This window comes from Acanthochromis polyacanthus, chromosome 13, assembly GCF_021347895.1.
Source record: "Acanthochromis polyacanthus isolate Apoly-LR-REF ecotype Palm Island chromosome 13, KAUST_Apoly_ChrSc, whole genome shotgun sequence".
In the NCBI taxonomy this organism is placed as follows: Eukaryota; Metazoa; Chordata; class Actinopteri; family Pomacentridae; genus Acanthochromis; species Acanthochromis polyacanthus.
The window spans coordinates 31,340,162-31,362,536 of record NC_067125.1 but is presented as its reverse complement, the minus strand read 5'-3'; the positions used below and the strand labels follow the sequence as shown (position 1 = coordinate 31,362,536).

The 22,375-nt window shown below is 41.9% G+C and overlaps 1 protein-coding gene across 2 annotated transcripts in view; it reads right to left on the bottom strand.

Annotated features, from left to right (window-relative positions):
* traf4a (tnf receptor-associated factor 4a) overlaps window positions 1-22,241 on the bottom strand; it is a 39,723-nt gene extending 17,482 nt beyond the window's left edge. The window contains exon 1 of one of the 2 annotated variants that reach the window (XM_022196786.2): window positions 21,540-22,241. In XM_022196786.2, coding sequence (XP_022052478.1) covers window positions 21,540-21,682 — 143 coding nt within the window. In that variant the 5' untranslated portion in view covers window positions 21,683-22,241. The remainder of the gene's footprint in view (window positions 1-21,539) is intronic. The other variant, XM_022196785.2, reaches the window with a different exon arrangement.
* Window positions 22,242-22,375: the final 134 nt, after the last annotated feature.

Genomic DNA, 22,375 nt, shown 5'->3' with positions numbered 1-22,375 from the left:
CCTACAAGATAAGCCATCCATACCTGCGGTTTGCTGGAGATTATATTCTCTGGACACTCTTTGTGGTGCCACCTGTAGCAGGAAGGCAAAGTTACTACTATCTACCTGCAAGCTCAGCCACCTTTAAACACAGTAAGACAATGCACTTAGATTAGAAGAGTTTGTTTGACACTGAACTAGGTCAGTTGGTCATTTTGCTAGTATTAATCTCACTTAAGCTGTTTGTCATAGGTAATAATCCAAACGTTTCCTTGTTTAAGCCTCTTTAGACACAATCCCTTACCACATAATATGCACAGTTCTCTCGTACTTCACATCATTCCATAAGCCACCTTTCCCATCCTACACTCCTGGACATATTGTGGTTGCTATTATGATTAACATTATATTGTTGTTTATTGTTCCTATTGTTGTATGATGTATGCTGCTGTAACATGGGAAATTTCCCCGGAAACGGGGAGTAATAAAGGATTATCTTATCTTATCTTATCTTAAATGTGAAACAAAAGCCGTTTCTTCTCTTTACATTGTAGCAAATGGATTTTTGAGTGTTTGACTGCCATCTGATGATGTCTTCTTGGAGTTTTCTTATGAATATCTTTAGATTTTTATGCTGGAAAACAATAAATTCAAATTTCTAACATTATACACAAACACAAGGTTGGCTAACTTTTGTTAAACCAAACTACATGTCTTGCAGGATTAAAGACTCATTACTGTTTGGCTTATTATTGTCCTTCCACCACCCAGCAAAGCCTTTCAGCCAGTTAGGCAGCTGATACTTTAATTCTTGGTGGGAGCATCTCTTTTCAGTTTTATGAGACTGGTGTAGCCCTCTGATCTCGTTTAATTTCATCGACATGATATGTGCATTTAATCATGTCCCCACCTGCTCTGTCATTACTTTAAAGTACACATTTTATCATCATTACAGATCGTATTTCACCTTACGCAGGGGTCATCTGATGCATATTAGTCCTGTGAAATTTAGCGTTCCTGTACTTTGGCCAAAGAGTCATAAGACAGTCAGTAAATTTTAGTGAAACAAAGTTTTTTTTAATCATGTGAATGCACTAAAAAGATCAGAAGACATGTCATTGGTTCCTAAATGGGCTCTGCAAGCAGGTCATGCTTTCCTTAAAAATATTTTTTACAGCCTGGTTTTTGACAGATTCTTTTTGTTGGGTTTGGCAGGAGCCTGACGTGCGCGTCGGTGCAGAATATGACACCTGTAAAATCCTATCTGACTTCCTCTGCTGGTCACTAACAGCCACTGGCAGCTGTTTCATATGAAGTAACAATGGCTGACAGTGTGCAGGTCATGGTCATCAGCAAGACAGAAATAAATTACATCTGATTCCGTGTCAGACAACGCTAAAAAGACAGGCGGAAAATTAAACCGTTTCCAACAGCTCATGGCATAGATTCATGTACATTAAACATTTGTTGCAGGGTAAGCACCCTGTTTTATGCTTCCTTTTCGAGAAAGAGACTATTTTTGTTGTGTTGCTTTGCCATGGCAGGAAAAAAATCATGATGCAAGTGGAAGAAAGGCACTACTACAAGAGAGTGTGTGGGGGTGGATGTCTGGCCTCTTTCCCTGGCTTCATCTCCTGCACCCCATGTAACACACTCACTGAGACCAAATGTGTACCAAGATAGACGAACCATTAAAAGAAGGTTTTACTATGTGCTACACCGGCAACACCTACAAAACCTGAACAGAAGAAAGTGGATTTTGATGCCAGTGAGATTTTGTTCCGTGCCTACGCAGAGATAATTTTCTGACCACACAAACAGTGTAGATCAGGACACCTGGGGCCATCCCTGCTCATGCCGTCATCACTTATGTAATGATATTCGTTTCTCCGTGCTGTTCACCTCACCGAGCTGACATTTGTGAGCACGAGCCATCTGTGAGCGAGTAGATGCAGCTATAAAGCGTCCAAAGGTTAACAAAATCTCTGTTTGTTTCCCTTAAATGTCAGCTTTGCAGTAGCACTGACAGCAGATAAACATGAATATTACTGTGTATTCTGCACTTCAGAACTCTGATGGAGCTTATTTAAATTCTGACCCAACAATAACCTCAATATTTTCTAGGGTTGTCCTATAAATTTCATCATCAGGGCAACATTTTGCCCATTTAAGAAGGAAAAATCCTGGATGATGTTATGACACAGGATGCATCTAAAAGAAAGATGTAACCAATGCCAAAAGACCTCATTGTGGTGTGAATAGTGAGTTTCCCTGTCAACCTACACATTTATTTTGAATTATCTACAGAAAAAATAAAAGAAAAAGACAAACACACCTATAAAAAACTAGATTAATTTTTGACCCACATAATACACAGCTAGTAGTGAAATAATCCTGTTGACATCATGCTTTTACATTGATGATTAATTCATAAAGCCTTGGTTGAACAGAGTTAATGCACTTTGTTTTCATGTCATTTACTTACGTTCTTTCCTGGCAACAAAACTGCATTTCCTGGACAGAGGTATTTACTCATGTGATTACATAAGTAGCACCCGGAAGCTCGAGAGGTGAAATCAGAAGGTCAGTTTGAATTTGTGAGCAATTAAACGACGATGAGTCATCGCATTGCCAGAGGTGCAGCTTTGACGTACAGCCACGATAACAAACTGTACAGGAAACAGCCACCTGCCAGAGGACAAGCTGAAAAAAGCAAAAACTGAGGGAAACCAGAGGAAGGAGGGAAGGATGGATGGATGTGGAGGGTCAAAGGAGGAGGAGCAGCCATCTGCAGGCTGAAGGCAGCCTGAGATGCCATAATCCATCTTTAAGTGTGTGAGGAGGGGAGGCGGCACTTACAAGTAGTTATAATCCCCTTGTACTGTCTCCTTCCATCAGAGTGATCGGGCTCTGACAGGAAGTCTTTATCAGAGAGGGCAGGGCTATAACATGAAATGCTAATCCAGCTCCACCAGTTTGTTTCTGCTGACTTTATGAATTTATAGTTATCATGAACTCATGATTCACACGTGGGATATAAAAATCATAGGTAGTTAAACAATTTGGGGGAAAAAAAGGGCTAGACAGAAAGACCGGTACTTCCCTATCTGCGTGTTAAATATGAAACTAGCTGCAGCTGCTGCAACAGTTAACCTAACTTAAAAGACTTAAAAGCATATTTAAAGGTTTCTGTGCCATTAAACAAACAATAAAAAGTGGTAACAAGTGCTAGTTGAACTTTGTTAACATTAAACAGAACCAAACTAGTAAGGTTCCTCTGTTTAGAGTCTTTGTGCTACAGGTTGCAGCTTCATATTTAGAATTTTAGGATTACCTAAAAGTCACATAGGTTATATTACAAGTTTAGAGAAATAGTTTTGGGCAATACACTTGCGTATTTTTTTGGCTTGATGGAAAGATTAATACCTCTCTCGTCTACAGTAGCTATTTAGCTTAGCTAAGCTTAAGACTAGAGAGAGGGAGAAACAGCTAGCTTCCACCACGTCTTTTTTGTTTTGTTTTGCAGCTACACTTTTCAACAAATAAACAAAACAGACATTACATTTTTAATTACTGAGGATTGCAAGTGTTTATTAGTTTCACACAAAATCATACCAACTAGACCTGGTTCCAGTTTTTGTGCTAAGCTAACTGCCTACAGGTCATTCACATATGTGAGTTTAGAGGAATAGTTTTGTGAAAGCACCTTTTTGCTTTCTTGTCAAGAGACTAATAAAAATGATTTATGATGGTTTTATGTCGATAGTGTCTAAGGCTATGATTTATTCTACATGCATGAGAGTGGTATCAACTAGAGCCCGAAGGATACATTGATTGGCCGATATTCGCCTGCGACAGACATCATGGTATCAGTGTGCATGTTGTCTGATATGCACCAATATGAAAGCTGTCATTTACAAAATGTAATACAGAAAAAGATCTGAGGGGTAATTTAGAAATGGGAAGTTAAGCTTTGAATAGATTGCTGGAAAGTTAGTAAACAATAATCACAGAATTTTCCTCTTTTCATTTAATTCTGAGATACTATATTTGTAACTATAAACAATATCAGACAGTCATCAATATCAGAATTTATTGCAAATCCAGTACTGGTCACAAAACCAGTAGGTCAAGCCATAGTATCAATCGTACCATCTAATTCTTGACTTCAAAGCCAATAAGCTTATTTTCCAAAATTATATGGATTTCAGCCTCAGTTATGCAGCTTTATATCTACACAGACTGTTTTTACTGTGCTTGGGAGGCAATCAAATAAATAAATCATTATGTAATAGCATGCTATAGGATCTTTTGTTTTCCTGCTCAATTTCAGGAAAATCAATCCACTTTCATTAACTGCTGCTGATCTGGGAGTGGGGGGGGGGGGGGGGGGGGGGGGGGGGGGGGGTTGAGAGAGTTGAGTCCCATCAATTGTAGTGGGAGCTGAGCTCATGCATGCACGAGTGCAGTCACCCTCACCCACGCAGCACACAGCAAAACAGAAGAGAGAGACCACCATAACGGAGGCGTACCCACAACGAGGGCCTGCACTGCGTACATGAAAGGAAAGGAGAGCTTGAAAGGAGATGCTTCACGTTTGATCTGGTTGAAGGGCGGTTTTTGGAGGCGGGGTGGATGGAGGACTGCATCTGGAGATCAATAAAAGTCCTGAGCTTTAACATGTCGCATATGTGAGAAAGACCTGCTGCTCTGTGAAGAAGTGCTAAAAGCTGCTGTCAAGGTTGCAATAGGTGTGAAACACACCACTCTCCATTTTACTACCTGCCGTCACACGTCAGTGAAGACCCAAACGCTGCCAGAGAGCAAGAGAGTCATCAATTGTTCTTCCACCACAAAAGGAAGTTATGCGCTATAAATTTCTCCAGACGCGTGTGAATTTTAGCTGTTTTAATCACAGATGGCTGGTCTAATTTTAGCGCGGCTTCTCACGGGCAGATTTCTCCTCAAAAAAAACAAAACAAAAACGATCTGCAGCTTTGAGGAGCTGCAGCGCTGCCATACTAATCTCGGCTGCACTGGACGGAGAGGCTCTGAAACTGCCAAGATATTGTCTGGCCTATTGAAGGAAGAGCTCACTGCCAACTGTATGCATATGGCGTTGGATGAGCAGTAACAGACAGTCGCGTCGCCCCCCCCTTCAAACAGCATTAATGAATCAGCTATTGGAGCGACAATCATGGAGAAGCACAGCATGAAATCGCAGCACTAATGCAGATTAAGTGTGGAAGCAGCAGCGCGCTTCGAGCTATTGTACAAGCTGTCTGTCAAAATAGAGCGAAGGGATGCTATGCATTTCCAATCAGCATGTGAAGTCTGCAATAATATGGTGTCGCACTCAGAAAAGAGAAACTTGTTATTGTGCAGGTGGTTGGTTTGTGGTCACTTCTCAGCATGGAATTTACACAATTTCCAGACAGTAGCTCAACAGTTTGGAGTACAAGGCTATAGACAGATGAGTATCAATCTTAGTCCTGTGTGCTAAATATGAAGCTACAGTCACTAAACTTAACTTGGCACTAAAACTGGAGACAGAGGAAGCATCTGGCCTGTCTCTATCCAAAGGTTTCTGTACAGATTAAAGATACAAGCTATAACTTCCTGTATTGGTGACATACATGTGCCAGTAGGTGGATTTTGTCATTTCAGCAAAGTTAAGATGTCACTTCCTCGTTGTTTCAAGTCTCGATGCTAATTATGATTAGCCATATTCAAAGTAACCGTTACATATTTTGAGGAGTACGCACTCATATTTGTCTATTAAATGTCTAAAATCTGCTTACAAACACCTCTAAAGGTCACTTTAACCACTTTATATCTTGTCTTTTTTAATCCAAATGAACCAAACCAAGCTAGCCGTTTGTGTCTGCATCCATAAACCAAGCTGCTGGCTGCACTCATAGCTTCATATTTAGCCAAAGTGCTATCAATCTTGTCTAAATATTTGCATCTATGTCTTAAAGTTTCAGCAGCTATTTAAAATCTTCTTACAGATGTCAGACTGAGCTGACATACTGTTGACAGTCTGAACATCTGGCAGATGGCTGACAGGGAGGTTAGGAGGTTAATGCCAAGTAAATCCACAGATAAGCATATTCTGTATGATAAAGCACTTCACTTTGAACACACTTTCTCTGATTAGTTAGGATACAAGACGTGAGAGCAGTCCTTCATATAAATAGTGGATTAACTCAAGATTTAAATGCCAGGACAGTTCCTGCACAGGCATCGAGACGGGAGGAGCAACCCTGAAATAAGAAACCCTGTGACTGGATCGAGCTTAAATGGAGCGTCTCTGTGATCCTCCTTCACAGTCGTAAAGATTAAAAAAAATCCCACAAGGTGTTTAAAAGCTATTGAAATTAAAAAAAGGATTTCACATACAGAGGTTTTATGCTTCTTTAACTAATTAAGACTATGAGGTCAGATACTTTTCCCCTAAATTAAGCGGGATGGATTTCAGCGTCAAAACGCTTTTTTAGTCATGAAAACCTGAACTCCTGTGGGAGAAAGAAAAGGAATATGGCGGTGATTTGTTAGCTGGTCCTAACAGCACATTATTCCCGCATAACGACCTTCTTCAGCTCTCTGTGGGGTTTGTTTTATGACTTTAAAAACCAGCAAGATCAGTTTCACCTAGGCCAGAAGCCAAATGGGACAGTTTAACTTTAAAGGGAATTTACTCCAGGCTTGGCCACCAGAGGCTCGACATCAATCAGAAGCCACTTAGAGCTAAAGTTTCACTATTTAGCGCCTATAGACAGCAGCTCATGGCAGAAAAGGAAGGGATGACGAGCCACTGCTGCTGCTGCTGCTGCTTTGCATGCTCTCATCGTGAATCACATTTTATAGCAATTCGTAAGAAGAGCACTTCGGTTCGCTCATTTATGGAGCCAGCTCTCAATGCCAAAGCCCGCAGCAGACAAAGAAGACTTGTTTTTAATGCAGGCAGATCTGCTGTGTGCCCCTGGGGGAGAGAGCCTCAGAGAAACTGCCCTCATCACTCTTCAATTAAAACTATTCTTTTACTGCAGACTGACTGACACTCCTTTGGAAATATGCAGAGCAAAGTAAGCTGTAAACAAGCTGTGCGGAGAAAAAAACAACAACACTTTGTCTGCTGCCAGACCGATGAAACTTCTGTATCGGGTCCAGGAAGTGAGTGACTGACGAGCAGATTATGTCACTTAATTTCTGAATCGTGTCTCATGCAAGCGACTGCGGCAGGTGGGCTGCAGATAATCCGACTGACGAACAACAACTTATGGACAACAGATCTGTTCATGAACTTGCACCTGTTCGCACTGTGTACCGGAAAAGGAAATGAAACAACCTGCAATCATCTCGACAATTTAGCAGTTTAAAAAGGTTTCACAAAGTCATTCAGGTTTGTTAGATGCTAAAAAAAAAATAATTTCTTCTATTTCAGAAGAGTTTTAAGTGTTTCATCATGTGAAGTATCTGCAATCAAGTTTCCATCCACCTGTTTCTAAGCACATTTACAGCCATGCGTTAAAAACGTCATGTGTCAAGTGTGACAACTTGTTTTTTTTTTTAAGCAAACACTCCTTAAATGAATACAAAAAAAACAGAAAACACAACCATTCCCTCTTCTTTTGCAACCGTTTAACAGCACCGTACTGGACAATTTTCACTTCCAGCTGCTAATTTCAATGCACTCAATGGTTTTTGCATGAAAGGAGGATGGAAACCTGTACTTTCTTGTTATGTACACTGAATTTGAAGCAGAAAACTGACCACCCGTGTAAATAAAATGATCATCCAACATTGTTTCCTTTCAACAATTCAATACTGAAATCTATGAAGTTGCTATAAACTCCAGAAAGAGCAGCTCTGCCATCATTAACCAGCTGTGTTTCTTTCCTGTCCTTCATAGATAAGTACCACCCACCCACCCACCCACACACACACACACACACACACACACACACACACACACACACACACACACACACACACACACACACACACACACACACACACACACACACACACACACACACACACACACACACACACACACACACACACACACACACACACACACACACACACACACACACACACACACACACACACACACACACACACACACACACACACACACACACACACACTTCGCTGACCTGCTATGTGCGCTTGAGATAGCAGGTGTGGGTAAACCATTATCAGCTTTGTTAGAGTTATTTTTGGTCCCAACCCACAAGAACACCTTTGGGGAAAATGTGAAATGCCTTGTGTGACACATGCATTAATGAGCCCAAGGGCGGAGGAGTCCAACTCTGCAGGATCATTAAGACATAAACTAGTTGTTATGTGTTAAGACAGAATGACTCATTGTCAAACTGATAAGCACATTTGTTGTTGAATCACATGCTGGTGTCTGAGTTTAGGACAAGCAGAAGAGGGTTCTGACTGCAGACAGGGGAGTGATTTGGACTTTCCCTCGTCAGATTCTCTGACCTGTCTCGTCGTGATTCACCGTTATCGCAGCCTCATGTGTCGTGAGTCACCTGTTCTCCTCTCAGCCAGAATAATGGAAAAAGTCTCAACTTAACTTTCTTCCTCGACGCCGCTCACCTTCAGAAATTGATGCCTCGCTTCACTCTCAGATATCGGGAAGAAAAACAGCGTTACATAATGTGAATTTCTGTTTCCAGCTGATTTGAATTTGCATTGAAATGTGAGCAGAAAAGCTCCTTTCCCTGAATTGTCAGTAAGCTGATTCGGGCCTGTGAGGTGTGCACATCACTGGCAGTGACAATTTTAGGTCCTATGCTTTTGTGTCCATGGTAACTGAGGGTGTGGGGGGGTGGGGTGGGGGGTGGGGGGGGGGTTGAGGGTTTTTAGGTGTGTGTGTTGCTGACAGGCGAGCACACACAGAGACAAGCACTAATTCACAAAAAGGAAATGATCCCTGCTCACTGCTCCTATTATCAGCTGCTGTAATCACACCTCAGACGTGTTGTGGCTCCTGGTTTCCCTTATCAGTCTTGATCTGTGAAGACTGCATGTAGATGAAGTCCAAAACAAAGCTGAGCGTGTGTTTAAGCCTCCTGTGAGTGACTGCGAGCGGCGCCTCCTGCAGTTGTCCACTTCTCTGCTTTGTGGATGCAGTTTCTTTGTTCAGCGAGGCGAGGTGCTGACGTCAAATTGCCTCCTTTGTTTCAAAACGCCTCAGCTGCATTGTTCATCTAGCATGAATTCTTCAACCTGCCCCTGTTGCCAGGAGCAACAATGAGATAAATGACAAGATTTTTCAGTCGACTCACAAAAGAGCAGAAGGGATAATAAAAAGAAGAAACAAATAGAGGAATTAGCAACAAATAGGGATGACACCCATTCCTCATGATGATAAATGTGCTTATTTTTGACAGATAAATTATCATCTGCACTGCTTTAGCTGCAGCATGACAACTAATTAATTGTGTTTCTTTGCAGCACGTCCCGCAACAACCTCATAAAATGAGCAGAGGTGTTCCTAAAGGGCTGCTGGGATCGGCCAGGTGCAATGATTTTTATGCAAAAATGGGCAAAATTCAGTGCCTCTTCAATTGTGAATATTTTGTGGTTTTCTTTGCGTCCTGCCACAGTAAACTAATTATCTTTTGGGTTTGCAGGTCTGAACAAGACAAGTCAGACATTTGCTCCCAGCGATCAAACAACTGATAAAGATAATCATTGGTATTGGCTAATGTACTTCAACAAACAGCTGATCCGGTCTCATTTCCATGGCTGGTGAGCTGAGAAAGTCTAGAAAACAAACGCTCCTTCATAGTGAAGGAGGTGACCATTCCATCTGGAGGTGCACCTGATGAAGTGACTTCCTGCACTGCCTTTTCATGGGATCTATAGCCGGCCTGTTCAGAGGGAGGAAGAAGGAAGAAGGAGGGTCGGAGCATTAACGCTGTGTTGAAGGATCTGAAAATGAGATCCTGAGGCGTGACACAAGGGAGTCATTGAGCTGTTTGGTTAAAGGACCACCACAGTAAACAGACCAGCTGATGAGAGGAAGACGGAAGAGTCTCGGCAGGAAGGAAGCCCTCGTGGCTGAAAGAAAAAAAGGGGGCAACTGAGCAATGACCTTAACATTGACGGATACCCCTGCAGATGAATGACTATAATTCAGAGTGTGTTCGCTTAAAGTGGAGGGCTTAACTGCTCTGGCGACACCTGTTCGGCTCCACAGAGGAGCCTTTCACTGAGGACAGGTGCCTCGGCCTGCTTCCTGGCGCTCTCTGCTCCCAGCTGCTCTGCTTTCAGACCTCAGATTCCTCACATGCCTTCCTGTCAGCTTAGAAACCACTGCAGCCCCTGATACAAACAAGGAGCATTAACTCCACATAGGTGCTAAAGAGCGCTGGGAGTTAATGAGGTTTTGGAAGCTGCATTGAGGCACTTCTCTCACTCAGCACTTGATGGCAAGTTCCCTGAGAGTATGTGTGAGCTTCACCTCCTACACGAATAACAACAAGACATCACTTCCATTACGATCACCAGCTTGACTCAGACTCAAATGAAGCAAACTCAAGAACCTGCTGCATCATCAGAATCATTTCTCAGAACTGTTTCTACATTCACTGCCAAATTGAGAAACTTTATGTGGGTGTCAGGTTGCAACGAACAGTTATTTTGATGTTTTTATTCATTTAATTCATCTGCCAATCATTTTCTTGATTAACCAACTTATCCTTTGCGCTATGAAATAGTAAATATTGGCAGCTGATTTCCTAAAGCATCTTCAAAAACCTTGTTTTGTCTTACCCTGTTTTTAAAACCTAAATATGTTCAAGAAGCATGGCAAATTCTCATATTTAAGCAGCTTTCAAAAAATCCTGTTTATTATTGCGGTTATCCATTAATGGACTAAACTGATTAATCGCAGCTCATCATTTTGATCAGAAAACACATGAAAAAACATGCCAAAGTCCCAACAATCTGAAACCGACTGTCACATAACACATAGAGAACCAAGAAAACTTCATATTTACATGCTAAATTGTAAAAATGTTCATTATAATTTCATAAAAATGGCTCTTAATGGTGCGTGACTGTACTCTGCATATGTGATTTTATCAAGTTTTGAAAAAAACGACAATAAAACTGGAAAACACAAAGCGTCCTGCTGGAATAATTCACGTGGGAGTGTCAACATGTGTGTTGCAGCATGCAAACACGGTCTGTCGGTTCAGTGACCTGTGCACAAGACAAACACGGCGGATGACGGGGGGTGGGGTGGGGTGGGGGGGGCACGGTCGAGTCAATTAGTACAATAGGGAGCAGATGTAACCCGAGTGAGCAGCGAAAACTCAAACCTGAAAATATCTGCTGCTGAACCCCAAAATCAGTCATTAGCACCATAACTACAAGGCCTCAATACAAGCCCCTGCTCGCAGCCTGCATGTATGTACTATCATAAACATACCTTTATCTGGGCTGCCTCACATAGCATGCATACCCAGGCACGTGTACACACTAGCCATGCTGCTCAGATCTGGGCCAACTGGCAGCAGTCCAGCAGCAGGGCTGGGATGAGCGGCTCGGCCCCAGCATGCTCGCTGTGTGAGGGGCAAGGTGCTTCGCTGCATAGCTGGAATGTTTTCCGTCTTTGTTTGGCCCCAAAAGGCTGCGGGATTCATTTTAAAGGAGCTCTTATAGAGGAGGGCAAGTCGAGGCATGTCAGTAACGGGTTGTTGTAGGGCACTTCTATTCTATCAGAGCTGTGGTTTAAGATCAGGGATATTAAATAAGACGAAGCAGCAGTTTAATTTATACACAGCTTCACTCATCGTTTCTGTGGGTTACATTAAAGGCTGCATCATGGTTTTGGTGTCCTGACGGCAATAAGAAGAACTGCTTTGTCTATTGTGCTTGACTGGACAATATCTACAGATGCTGCACCAAACGCTGTGGTCGGGCCACGTGGTTTCAAAGTTTGGGGTTCGCATGGACACCCGCAGACACATGACAATGCTTTCGTCACCATGAATTCGCCAAAACATCACCGTCACCATTCATCAGCGCAGTGACAAGACAAAACATGAGTTATCTGACAATCACAGGAGTATCAAACAAATCTCCTAGTTAACCAGACAAAGGGGTTTCCCACACCAACTGCTCAGCTTTTATCAACTACATCGCACATGTTGACATCATCAGATTGCGTGTTGTATCTGAGCACCAGTCAGACCTAAAAGATAGTTAATTTACTGACATAGAAGTTTAAAAAAATGTAAATATCAACATTGAAAAACTATAATTTTCACATTTTTCCTTCAAAGAGGTGCTGAATTCAGTAAATCAAAGCAGCCGTGCCTCCTCTGGTACGAGTATTGACTTGTAGTGGCTAACGTTAGCTAATCTTAACACAGATAATACTGTGTAATTATCTGAAGTTCATAGGTAATTTTGCTGGTGTTATAAGCTTGTTGTACTAAATTCAGCATTGTCACAGATTTGTCAGTCAGAGCTCATTTTCTATAGACCAACTAATAACATGCATTAGCATTTCCAGTTCTAACACTGCCTACAAATAATTATCTTTTAGGCCCATTAAAACAGTTTTTAGTCATGCTGTCACACTACTAGATTCAATCATTAAACTTCACCAATACACCAATATAAAAGACAGCCTAAGCTGCAAGAAAGTGACATTTTAAAATTGCCAGCTGGTGCAAGATTTTCATCTTAACTCATTTATTCTTTCAAAATGCCACAATTTGCTGCACAAACTTATTTTGTTCACAAACTGGCAGCTCTGCATATAACATGAAGTCAAACCATCACAAGTTATTCAGGTGTGTGGAAGCTGAATCACTTTCTCTAAACCACAAATTACCTTCATCAGTGTTCACATACCACAAACTGCAGTGACACAACGCAATGTGTGGTCAGACAGTCAAGGTTCATGTAGAAGTCAACAAGGGCTCTTTATAGGCACTCAGAGGTAATTCAGGATGCATCTGTGCTCTTGCGGCTGCTTTGCTTGCGTATCAAATAAAATCAGAAGCGAGCAGTTCTGACCGTCTCTAATAAACTCTCAGACGACCTAAAAGCGATGCGTCTAGAGAGCCGCCCCGTCACAACGAGAGGCTAAACACCTCTCGATGAGTAAATCCACCTAAGGGTTTGAAGAGGCCCTCCATCTTCTGAGTTTCATCCTGACACGAGTGCCCCCTTCTTGTTTCTTTGCATCCATGTAAACAGCTGTCACAATAAGAGTCTCGTAATGACATCTCGTCTGTGTCGGAGGGCCTCTGCAGCTGTGTGAAATGGTCAGGGCGCTTTCTCTCAGCGATGTCATCATCACAGCTGCATCTCTAATGCCTCTCAGCTTCCTCCCAGGAGACCAGTGTCTTATCCTGAAACAGGCCAGCTAACATCGATCTGTCTGTCTCTGGGGCGATGGACACTGCTCCGAGAACAAGGGGAAGTGTATTAAGAAGAGCAAGTTTCTTCTACAAATGTCTTTTTGCGCTTTGAACAATCCTCATCGCTGTTGCACTTTGTTCGTTTTCTTTACTCCAAGCCACGCTGGGAAAGGTTTGTTGACAAGAGAACTAGGGCATGTAAACAAAAGTCACATGTAGGCTGTGGTGGAGTTAGTCAGAACCACTAGATTACCCGTCCACCTGTAATAATCCACTTAGTCTTCTGGTAACGAGTGAAAAACACCTAATTTCAAAATGGGTTGTGGTGAAAACTGCAGTTTTGGCCGATTTTTTTTCCTTACTCTCCTGTCTAAACATGGACAATTGCTTGCTATGAGATGTCAACAACCATTTCCTTACACCCATAAAACTCTGTGATTTGAGGTCGTTTCCTGTGTTTGCTTGGAATACATTCTCACGCTTAGATTTTCATCTTTTGTGCATCCAAGTTAAAATAAGACTGGTTACAGGAGAGGTGAATGTGAGAAATGAGAGAATTTGCTGCTTTTCTCTCACTTTAAACTCAGTGTTTTAAATAAACTAACAGAAAAAGAAACTAAAATGGTCATTGCTCACTATTTTTGACATCTTAGAATACAAAAGAAGCTGCAATTCTAGTTCATAAAGATCAAACTAGACAAGCTGAAGTCCATATTTTTCATTTATGTTCTTGTTGCTGCTTGTTTCTATGTATCAGGAAGAAAATATCTTTGTGTTTAACTTTAAAGATCATGACTTTTCATTTCTTCATTAGTATCAAAGTCCAGTGACGTCGAGTGATGACGTACAAAGTTCAGGAACACTTAGTGACTAACTGGCTTTCCTGCTGCTAGAATAAGACAGGTGTGTGGGCGGCACAGTTTCACAGTGACTGGTGTTTGTGTCTTTACTTTACAGGTACATTCATGCAGCGTATAGTGCACAGACTGTTCTTTTCTCAGTCTAACCGCTGCTGTATCCTGCAGCATTTATTTCCCCCGCACATGTCTTTTACTTCTCCGGATGAGCAGCTCCTTCTATGCATTGATGTGTTAGAATTTACAGGGCTGTTTCCAGCTCCGTCACCCCGAGTACATCGGCTGACAGCAGCCTCAGCTCTAAGAGGCCTTCACAGAGCCCAAAGTGCAGATCGGAGGCCTGAGGGCTTTCACTCAGCTAAACACAACATCTCTCTGTGTGCAGCTCACTGACCACCGTTGTCGTCAGAGGAGGACGGGGCACTGAACTGGCCCCCTCAAACTCTCCGGATCTGGACCCAGGATGCCTTCGCAGCACTTTCGGACACCTGCGGGGGACTGTGAATGTCTCTGTGATGGGACCGAGGGACGGGAATGGCAATGAAGGCGCAGTCATTCATCAGCCATCCGTGGCTTCGCTCCCATTCAGATACAGATACCCACTGAGACACAAAGCCCCAGCTGCCTCAAGTGGCAGACTTACACACAACATTGAGCACTAATGCAACACAGCTCCATTTAGGCCTTTAAGAAACATCCCGTCACAGCGTCCAGAGAGCCTCTCTATACGTCCCCCTGCACAGCTGCATGCACAATGGACAGAAGTGAATCCATCACATATTTAAAGGGAACTAATGTAGATTACCACACACTAAGCCAACCAGATGCATCTCAGATCAAGTCTGTTGTTCAGTGTTTTGGTAACAATTTCCAATTTCTAATTAATTCTAATGAATGTGTAACTTTTAGCAATCTGTAATGGTAAAAAAAATTCTTTATAGATCAGTTAGGGGGCATTAATAAAAACAGCTTTTGGATTGCTTAGTAGGATACATTTGTCTTTTCAGTTCTTGAGAGGAATTGTGTGACATGTTAGAAAGCCTGCTTTCTTTGCCAGTTAGCAGAAAACATCAGTGTCACTCGAAATATGTGAATTTTAATTACCGCTAGCTGCCAGTTAGCTTAGATTAGAACAAATACTGGAAATAGGGGAAAAAAGCTAGTCTGACTCAGTCCGAAGCATTTTCAACATCGTCACTGTGGGGTTTCCAGACAACCAGCATAAGAAGTTGTCTGACGAATAAGTCCCTGGAAAACCGCAAATCTATGTTTTAACATTCCACATTTACAGATACAACACTAAGCTTTAGAGGTGCTGGTAGGATGATTCTGGCTGTCAATCCTTGCTTCCAGGCTTTAGGATAAACACAACTAACAGTCCGCTGGTTGTAGTTTCATATTTATTGTACACAGAGAAGTGAATGAGGGTATTTTCAAGGAAGTGTCAAAGAATTCCTTTAACTGACGAGAAAAACCCTAAATTGAGTCACTTGCATCCTGGAAAAAGCTGCAGAGGATCACAAAAGATGCAGAAGAGATAGTAGAGGAATTTCACACAATCTAGCAACCCAAAAGTGGATAATTACAAAGTACTGAAAGATCTGTTGGGTATAGAGCTGAAACAATTCATTGAATAATCGGTTAGTTGATCGACTCAGTCGATCAACTGTTCTGCTAACTAATTATCATTCATCAAGAAAAAAATGCTCAATCTTGGTCTCTTCAAGGTGAAAATTTGCTGTTTTTGTCTACTTTCTATCTCTGTAAAATTAAATTTACTTTTGTTTTGCCAAACTAGACAACTGAAGTGATGTTTCTAGGTTTCCTGTGAGAGTTTACAGTAATTTAGAACATTTTATGTACTAAAGAGTGAACCAATTGATTTGGAAACTATCCATACACTCCGTACACCTCATAAGAGATGACTTATCAGATTCCTTCCACTAAGCTGCCCACATATTAAATAAAAACAGACAGATGCTGTAGGGAGAAGAGTGAAAGTGGGACGAGGCGTCCGGCTGTAGTACTTTTAACGCTGGCGATGGTGCATCGGGGCATTCACACTGTAGAAGCGTGGGAGAGCTGCAGCAGAAGAAGTGAGTATCACCTACATCAATGAGGAGAGAAAAAGCTGCGTTACACACAGAGGATGTGTCCATGTTTAAATGAATCACAGCTCGTTCCAAAAAACACTCCCTTGGCTTTCGGACAGTGAATAATCGAGCTGTGAAAAATTCCCACATTAGCCCACTTTGGAGCTCCTCATGACTCCGGGTAAGTCAGCAGTTGCACTATGCGAGTGCGTGGAGGCCTGCAGGAAGAGGCTCCCGAGCCGAACAAACCAATTACACCCCTGTCAAAGCCGTGGCGCGGCACTGCATCATCCCCACAGAGGCTCCGCTGTCACATCGCAAGGTGGCTCTGGAGACCCGGCACAGACGAGCCACGAGGCCCGGCATGTGTGGCACGGCCGTAAACCCTGCTATTAAGCGTTGATGCTGCTTTATTAGACAGGCAGAGCAGCTAAAACAAAGGCCTGCTCTGGTCAGCACACAACAAACTGCTGAAGCATGCGACTCATATTTGATTGCAGAGAGAGTTGAGGCTGCAGGGCAACACTGCCTTTACCCATGACTGTCCCTGGGAGTGAGGGCAGCCTCCAGGACTGCTGCTGCTGCTGTATTTACACATTCCTCCTGGGGCGGAAACACAGCCCATTAGCATCACGTGCTAACAGAGGGACTTGGACATGGTAATGCAAGAACAATTCATGTGTTTCCTCGAGTACCTCTCAGGGCGTTTCACTTGCATTGTGCCGTCCTTTGATGAGAAAGCATAGATTCAGCTTTTCAAGATACTTTAACTGCCACCATTTACTTTTTAGAAGCAGCAAATAAACTATAAGAAAGGATTTCTAACAGTATAATGTAATTACAAGCAGATATAAGTGCATTAATAGGGATTGCTCCTGGTGGGTTGTGGTTAGCACCTTGCATGGCAGCTCCCGCCATCAGTGTGTGAATGGGTAAATGTGACATATCATCATGTAAAGCGCTTTGGATAAAAGCGCTATATAAATACAACCATTTACCATTTTACCATTTAATGCATCAATAAATGAAAAATTTCTCTTTATAGAAATTTGTTGGCATTTAGAAGTCATGTGATTGCAGATAAATGCTAAGTAATGGGAGTTTAAAAAATAAATTGTGACTGCTGTGGTTCAGTGACAACTATTTCTTAAGAGAGGATGATTAACACTGCAGCAATGCCACACAGTAACCTTCCTGTGCGGCTTGTTGCAACAGAGCAAAGAGCTCTGGAGACGCCACCAGCGGCGTCCATGTGAAAGTGGGCAGACCAGGCTGGCAAGTCCGGACTGGATGTGACACAGCCCTCAATAATTACGGGGGAAAGGATCAACCTAGTTGCACAATGGGCGAAGCATTAGCTAACTACCGTCTGTCAGCCTCAATAAACTTGAACTCTGCTCACAAAAGATGCACATGCTCGATGGCCTCGACTGGCACACTTTGTTAATTAAAGAGGTGAGAGTAGAGCCTGTCCACTGTGTCTGTATGTCAGCGCTAGTGAGGGCAGAAGGGCTGCAAAATGCAATCTATCACTAATATAAATGTTTAATTACACTTTATTGAACCAGTGAAGAGGATTTTTATTCCAATATAAACATGGTTTAAAATATATCTCAGGTCTCACTTTCTAGAATGCAAGTCTTTATGAAGGGTTCATTCAATGTAAATAATGACCTTATTAGTGGTTAATAAATCATTATATGGTGCCTCTAACACCAGTTAGGAGTCATTCTAAGAACTTCAACTCAGCTTTTAGTGTTGATGGGCTAGAAAATTACTTTTTCTATTCAGTAATATTGTCGATTTGAATGTTCGAATCCCTATTATTCAGTTTTGATGTCTGCAATCATGTGTTAGAGGTCAATAATAAAGTGTTTTTATCATCTAGTCTGCATTTACAGATGTTAATAAGGCCTTAATAAAGAGCTTTAACCCTCTATTTTGCAGTTAAAGGTGTTAACAAGTCATTAATAGTGATATTTATTCACCTAGTCTGCACATATAAATGTTAAGTCATTAATAAAGAGTTTTAATCATCTATTTAGCAGTTACAGATATTCAGAATTCCTTAACAAAGCATTGTGATCCTCTGGTTTGCAGCAAAGATGTTAAGAGTTTTAAGTGTTAATAAGTTGTCAAACGATGCAAAGAGTTTTTGCAGTCAGTCAGGCCAAATGTTCCTATAGCAGTCAGATATCAGTACCAGCAGGAGAACTCACATCCTGCTGGACTGTTCTTTCATGATCAAGGACTCTTTAGGTCATAAAGTCAAACAGGGAGGTGTGTGGTCACATCTGATCATCCCGACCACACAGACACTCAAAGCTACGCAGCTACAAAGTTTGATAAGCTGTGAAACTTTACTTAAATACAGTCAGTCTGTGGGAGTTTTGAAATAAAAAAGAGCATAAACTGGAGGACGAAGACGGAGGCGGGCGGGATGAGGCAGACAAAGCGTCGGGCCAAACTCATTGATCAGCAGGGAACGCTGTTCCTCCCTCGCTCTCTTTGTTCATCGCAGTTTTCTGCTTTTCAAACCAGATGCAATTTGCTGCTGTTTAGTAAAACAGAGGAGGCTTCCTGATGACTCAAAACTCTGCAAAAGCAGGAACTCACGACAAACCCGTTAACATATTCACAGCATCAGTCCACCTGCTGTCAAGCACAGGCAGGAAGGTCGAGAGAATAATTACTAAATATGGTACTGCTCCCTCCTGGAAACAAGAGGAGTTTTTAAAGAGGTTACACCATATTTGTTTCCTTGGTTTGTCTTCATGTTTCATGAAGGAAAGCTGAAGATATTTTAGGATCTTTTTCAGCACTGGGTACAGTAAAATAGCACTAAGACCAGTTTGGTGGCTGCACTTCAGTCAGACAGACATTTTTCTATAAAAGCAACAACAACAACCCAAAAAATTGTCACATTTATGTGACTCATAAAACTGAATTCTAACAAATAAAATGTGACATTTCACTACATTGAGCAGCTCTCATGCTTTAGAAACTGCAGGCAGTTGGCTTCTTTGTTTGCAACAAAAGCAAGTTTGTGTTTTGTTGTTCTCCATTTATCTTTCCATAGAATCACTGAAGCTGAGCGTTGAATCAACACTGGTGATGTCTGCTGTCCCGCTGTACAGTATGTCATCTAGACTTCACTTCAGAAAAACAGGAGAACACTTGTTTCGTGTGTGGATACAGAAGATCCACTTTCATTCACAACTTATGAGTCAGTGAATGAAGTTCTACATAAATCTTCATCAGGCCTGCACAAGCTGCAAGTGCAGATTTATTTTACTGATGACTTGACCTGTAACATGTAAGAAAACAAAAAAAAAAACACATTTGTCATCTGTAAATGATTTTTTTCATTTCAGAGCCACAGAAAAGCAGCAACTCCTCAAGTCTAAGAGGTATCAAACGTTTGGCATGTTTCTTGAAAAATAACTGTAAATTATTCTTTTTCTGGCAGTCGAACCGATCGATTATTCAGCTCAGAGTTTCAGCTCTACTTCAAAACACTGAGTCAGATCCAAAGAGCTCTGGGCGGACTTTCAAACAATAAGTAAATACAAATAAAGACAACAAACTAAACTCCCACCATAAAGTTTTCTGACTGTCACATATCAATTATGGAAATATTTACTACTCTTGAAAATTCAGGATAAATACAAGATAAACAGGCTTTTAAGAGACTAATCAAATTATATTAAAAGGACTGCAACTGTAATATATCACCTATTGGCTGAATTTATCGATTATGCTTCATCAAAATAGTCCTGAGATGCTTTTAAAAGCCTTCCATGACGTTTTGTATTGTCGTATTTATCCGATTAACAATTAAAAAGCTACATAAATGATGTAAAATCAAGAAAAAGAAAGAAATATTTTTGGCTTGAGAAATTACTTAATTAGTTGACAGTGAAGACAGTAGCGGATTATTTTTAAATTTATGAATCAAGGAATAACTGCAGTTTTACAAACTAACATCTCAGTTTTTGGTCATTTCAGGACTGAAAGTAACTCTTAAATCATCACAGTTTACGAAACAAACAATTAAAAACTATCAAGAAAATGAACCAATAGTAATTTCAATCATCAATTAATCATTAGTTTCATTCTCAAGCTGGAATGCTCGTTTTCTGTTTCATTTCATTAACACCAGTGACGATTTAATTTTAAGTAATCAATACTGAAAATCCTCATTACTACATTTTAATGTGTGAAACAAAACTGAATCAAACAATCTGGCTTCTTAAAGATGAAGATTCTCCTACAACTTCCATAAAAGCATAACAGCAAGATATCCATCTCTTCAGAGGCTGACTGGAACTCTTTTGTCCCCAGAGAACTGTATGATTTACTGCCCATAAACATCACATAAAGACAAAGTCACACGCCTTAGATTAAGTGCAGCGGATCAGCCTGTAAAAATGCATATGAAAGATCTACAGGTAACTTGTGGACAGATTCAGTGCATCATGAGTGTCCTTAATTAAAGTGTAGTGTGACCATTAGGAACAGAGTCATCTTTAAGACAATGAAACAAAGACTGCCTTTGTGTGAAGCTTAACAGTGATTTCAGTGTTGAGCTGATGAGGAGGTCCATCATACTTGCTGACCCCTGAGTGAAAAGGTCCCCGAGTGGCCCCCCAGTGCCACCTCTGAACCACAGTGTCTAATCCTGGACTCAGATCTGTCTCCACAACACACACACATACACATAGCATGCAGACTCAGGCAGCCTGGGGCACAAACACAGACAGGATGAGGAGGCAGGGGCCCTCTGCAGGACACAACCACTACAGCATCAGGGATATTTAAAGAATTAAGCATAAATATAGCATTATTACAATAAAACCAAATGATCTTGGGGGGGGGGTTCGTGTGACCAGAGTAGAGGAAACACACCTGAAGGCATGAGAGGAGAGGGGGGCTCCAATCTGGCGCTGTTTACCAGGCCTCACATTGTGTTGTTGCAGCAGCAGCAGCAGCAGCAGTAGCAACACAAAAGGACTAAAATGAAGGTAAAGCCCCGTTGAGGAAAGGTGAGCAGGACACACCTACACAACCTTTATTTACTGTGGCTCGACCGAAACTAGACGAGGCAAGGCAGCTGTAGTGTCCGGTATCGGCTGCAGAGAGGTGGATCTCTGCAGCACATAAACACACACACACATAATTTTTAAAAAAACGCCTCTTACCTTAGAAATTCTTGCAGACAGGTGTCACAGAAGCGGTGTCCACAGGTGGACACTTGGACCGGCTCCCGCATCGCCTTGCTGCAGAGCGGACACTGGAAGCGTCTCTTTGGCTTCTCCAGAAACTTGTAATCAAACCCGGGCATGTTGGCTGTGGCTTGCGTCGGGCCTTTAAGCTGCAGGTTAAAGGTACAAATGTCCTCTCGGTCCCCCCCTTGCAGGAAAAAAATCGGGGCTGTTGCGCTGCAGTTTAAGCCGATGAGAGGCTCATATCACGTCCCTTCCGCCGCCGATAGATCAGGCTTCTCCTCCGCCGCTCCTCCAACAAAGACGCTTCAGCTCCTGCAGGGATCGATCCTTCCCTCCTGCAAAAGGGGTTGTGTGTTTTTCTTTTTCTTTTTAATTGTGGCCGGCAGAGCTGCACCGTGAGGCTCCTCTGGTCATGCAGGACTGACACACTGAGCACAATGTAAAAAAGCCTCCGTCTGTTTAGGTGCAATTGAGTCCCGCCTCCTCCTCTTCCTCCTCCTCCTCCTCCTCCACGCAGGAGGAGTCAAGGAGCTGAAACGCTCTGTTCACACCATTTTATCCTCTGATGTCCCCTTTATGGATCTTTAATTAGGCTTTTGTCCGGCTGCAGTGGCCTCTAATGAGATCCACAGCTCTGCATGCACACGTTTGCTATTTAGATGTCCACCTAAAGCCATTTAAATGAAAGCACATTAGAGAAATAAACAGATGAGTTTAAAAAAAAAAACACATTTACATCCACAGCTGGTGGAAACACACATGAAATGGGCTTTGCTGTTAACATTTAAGTCAAATAATTAGAATCAAAT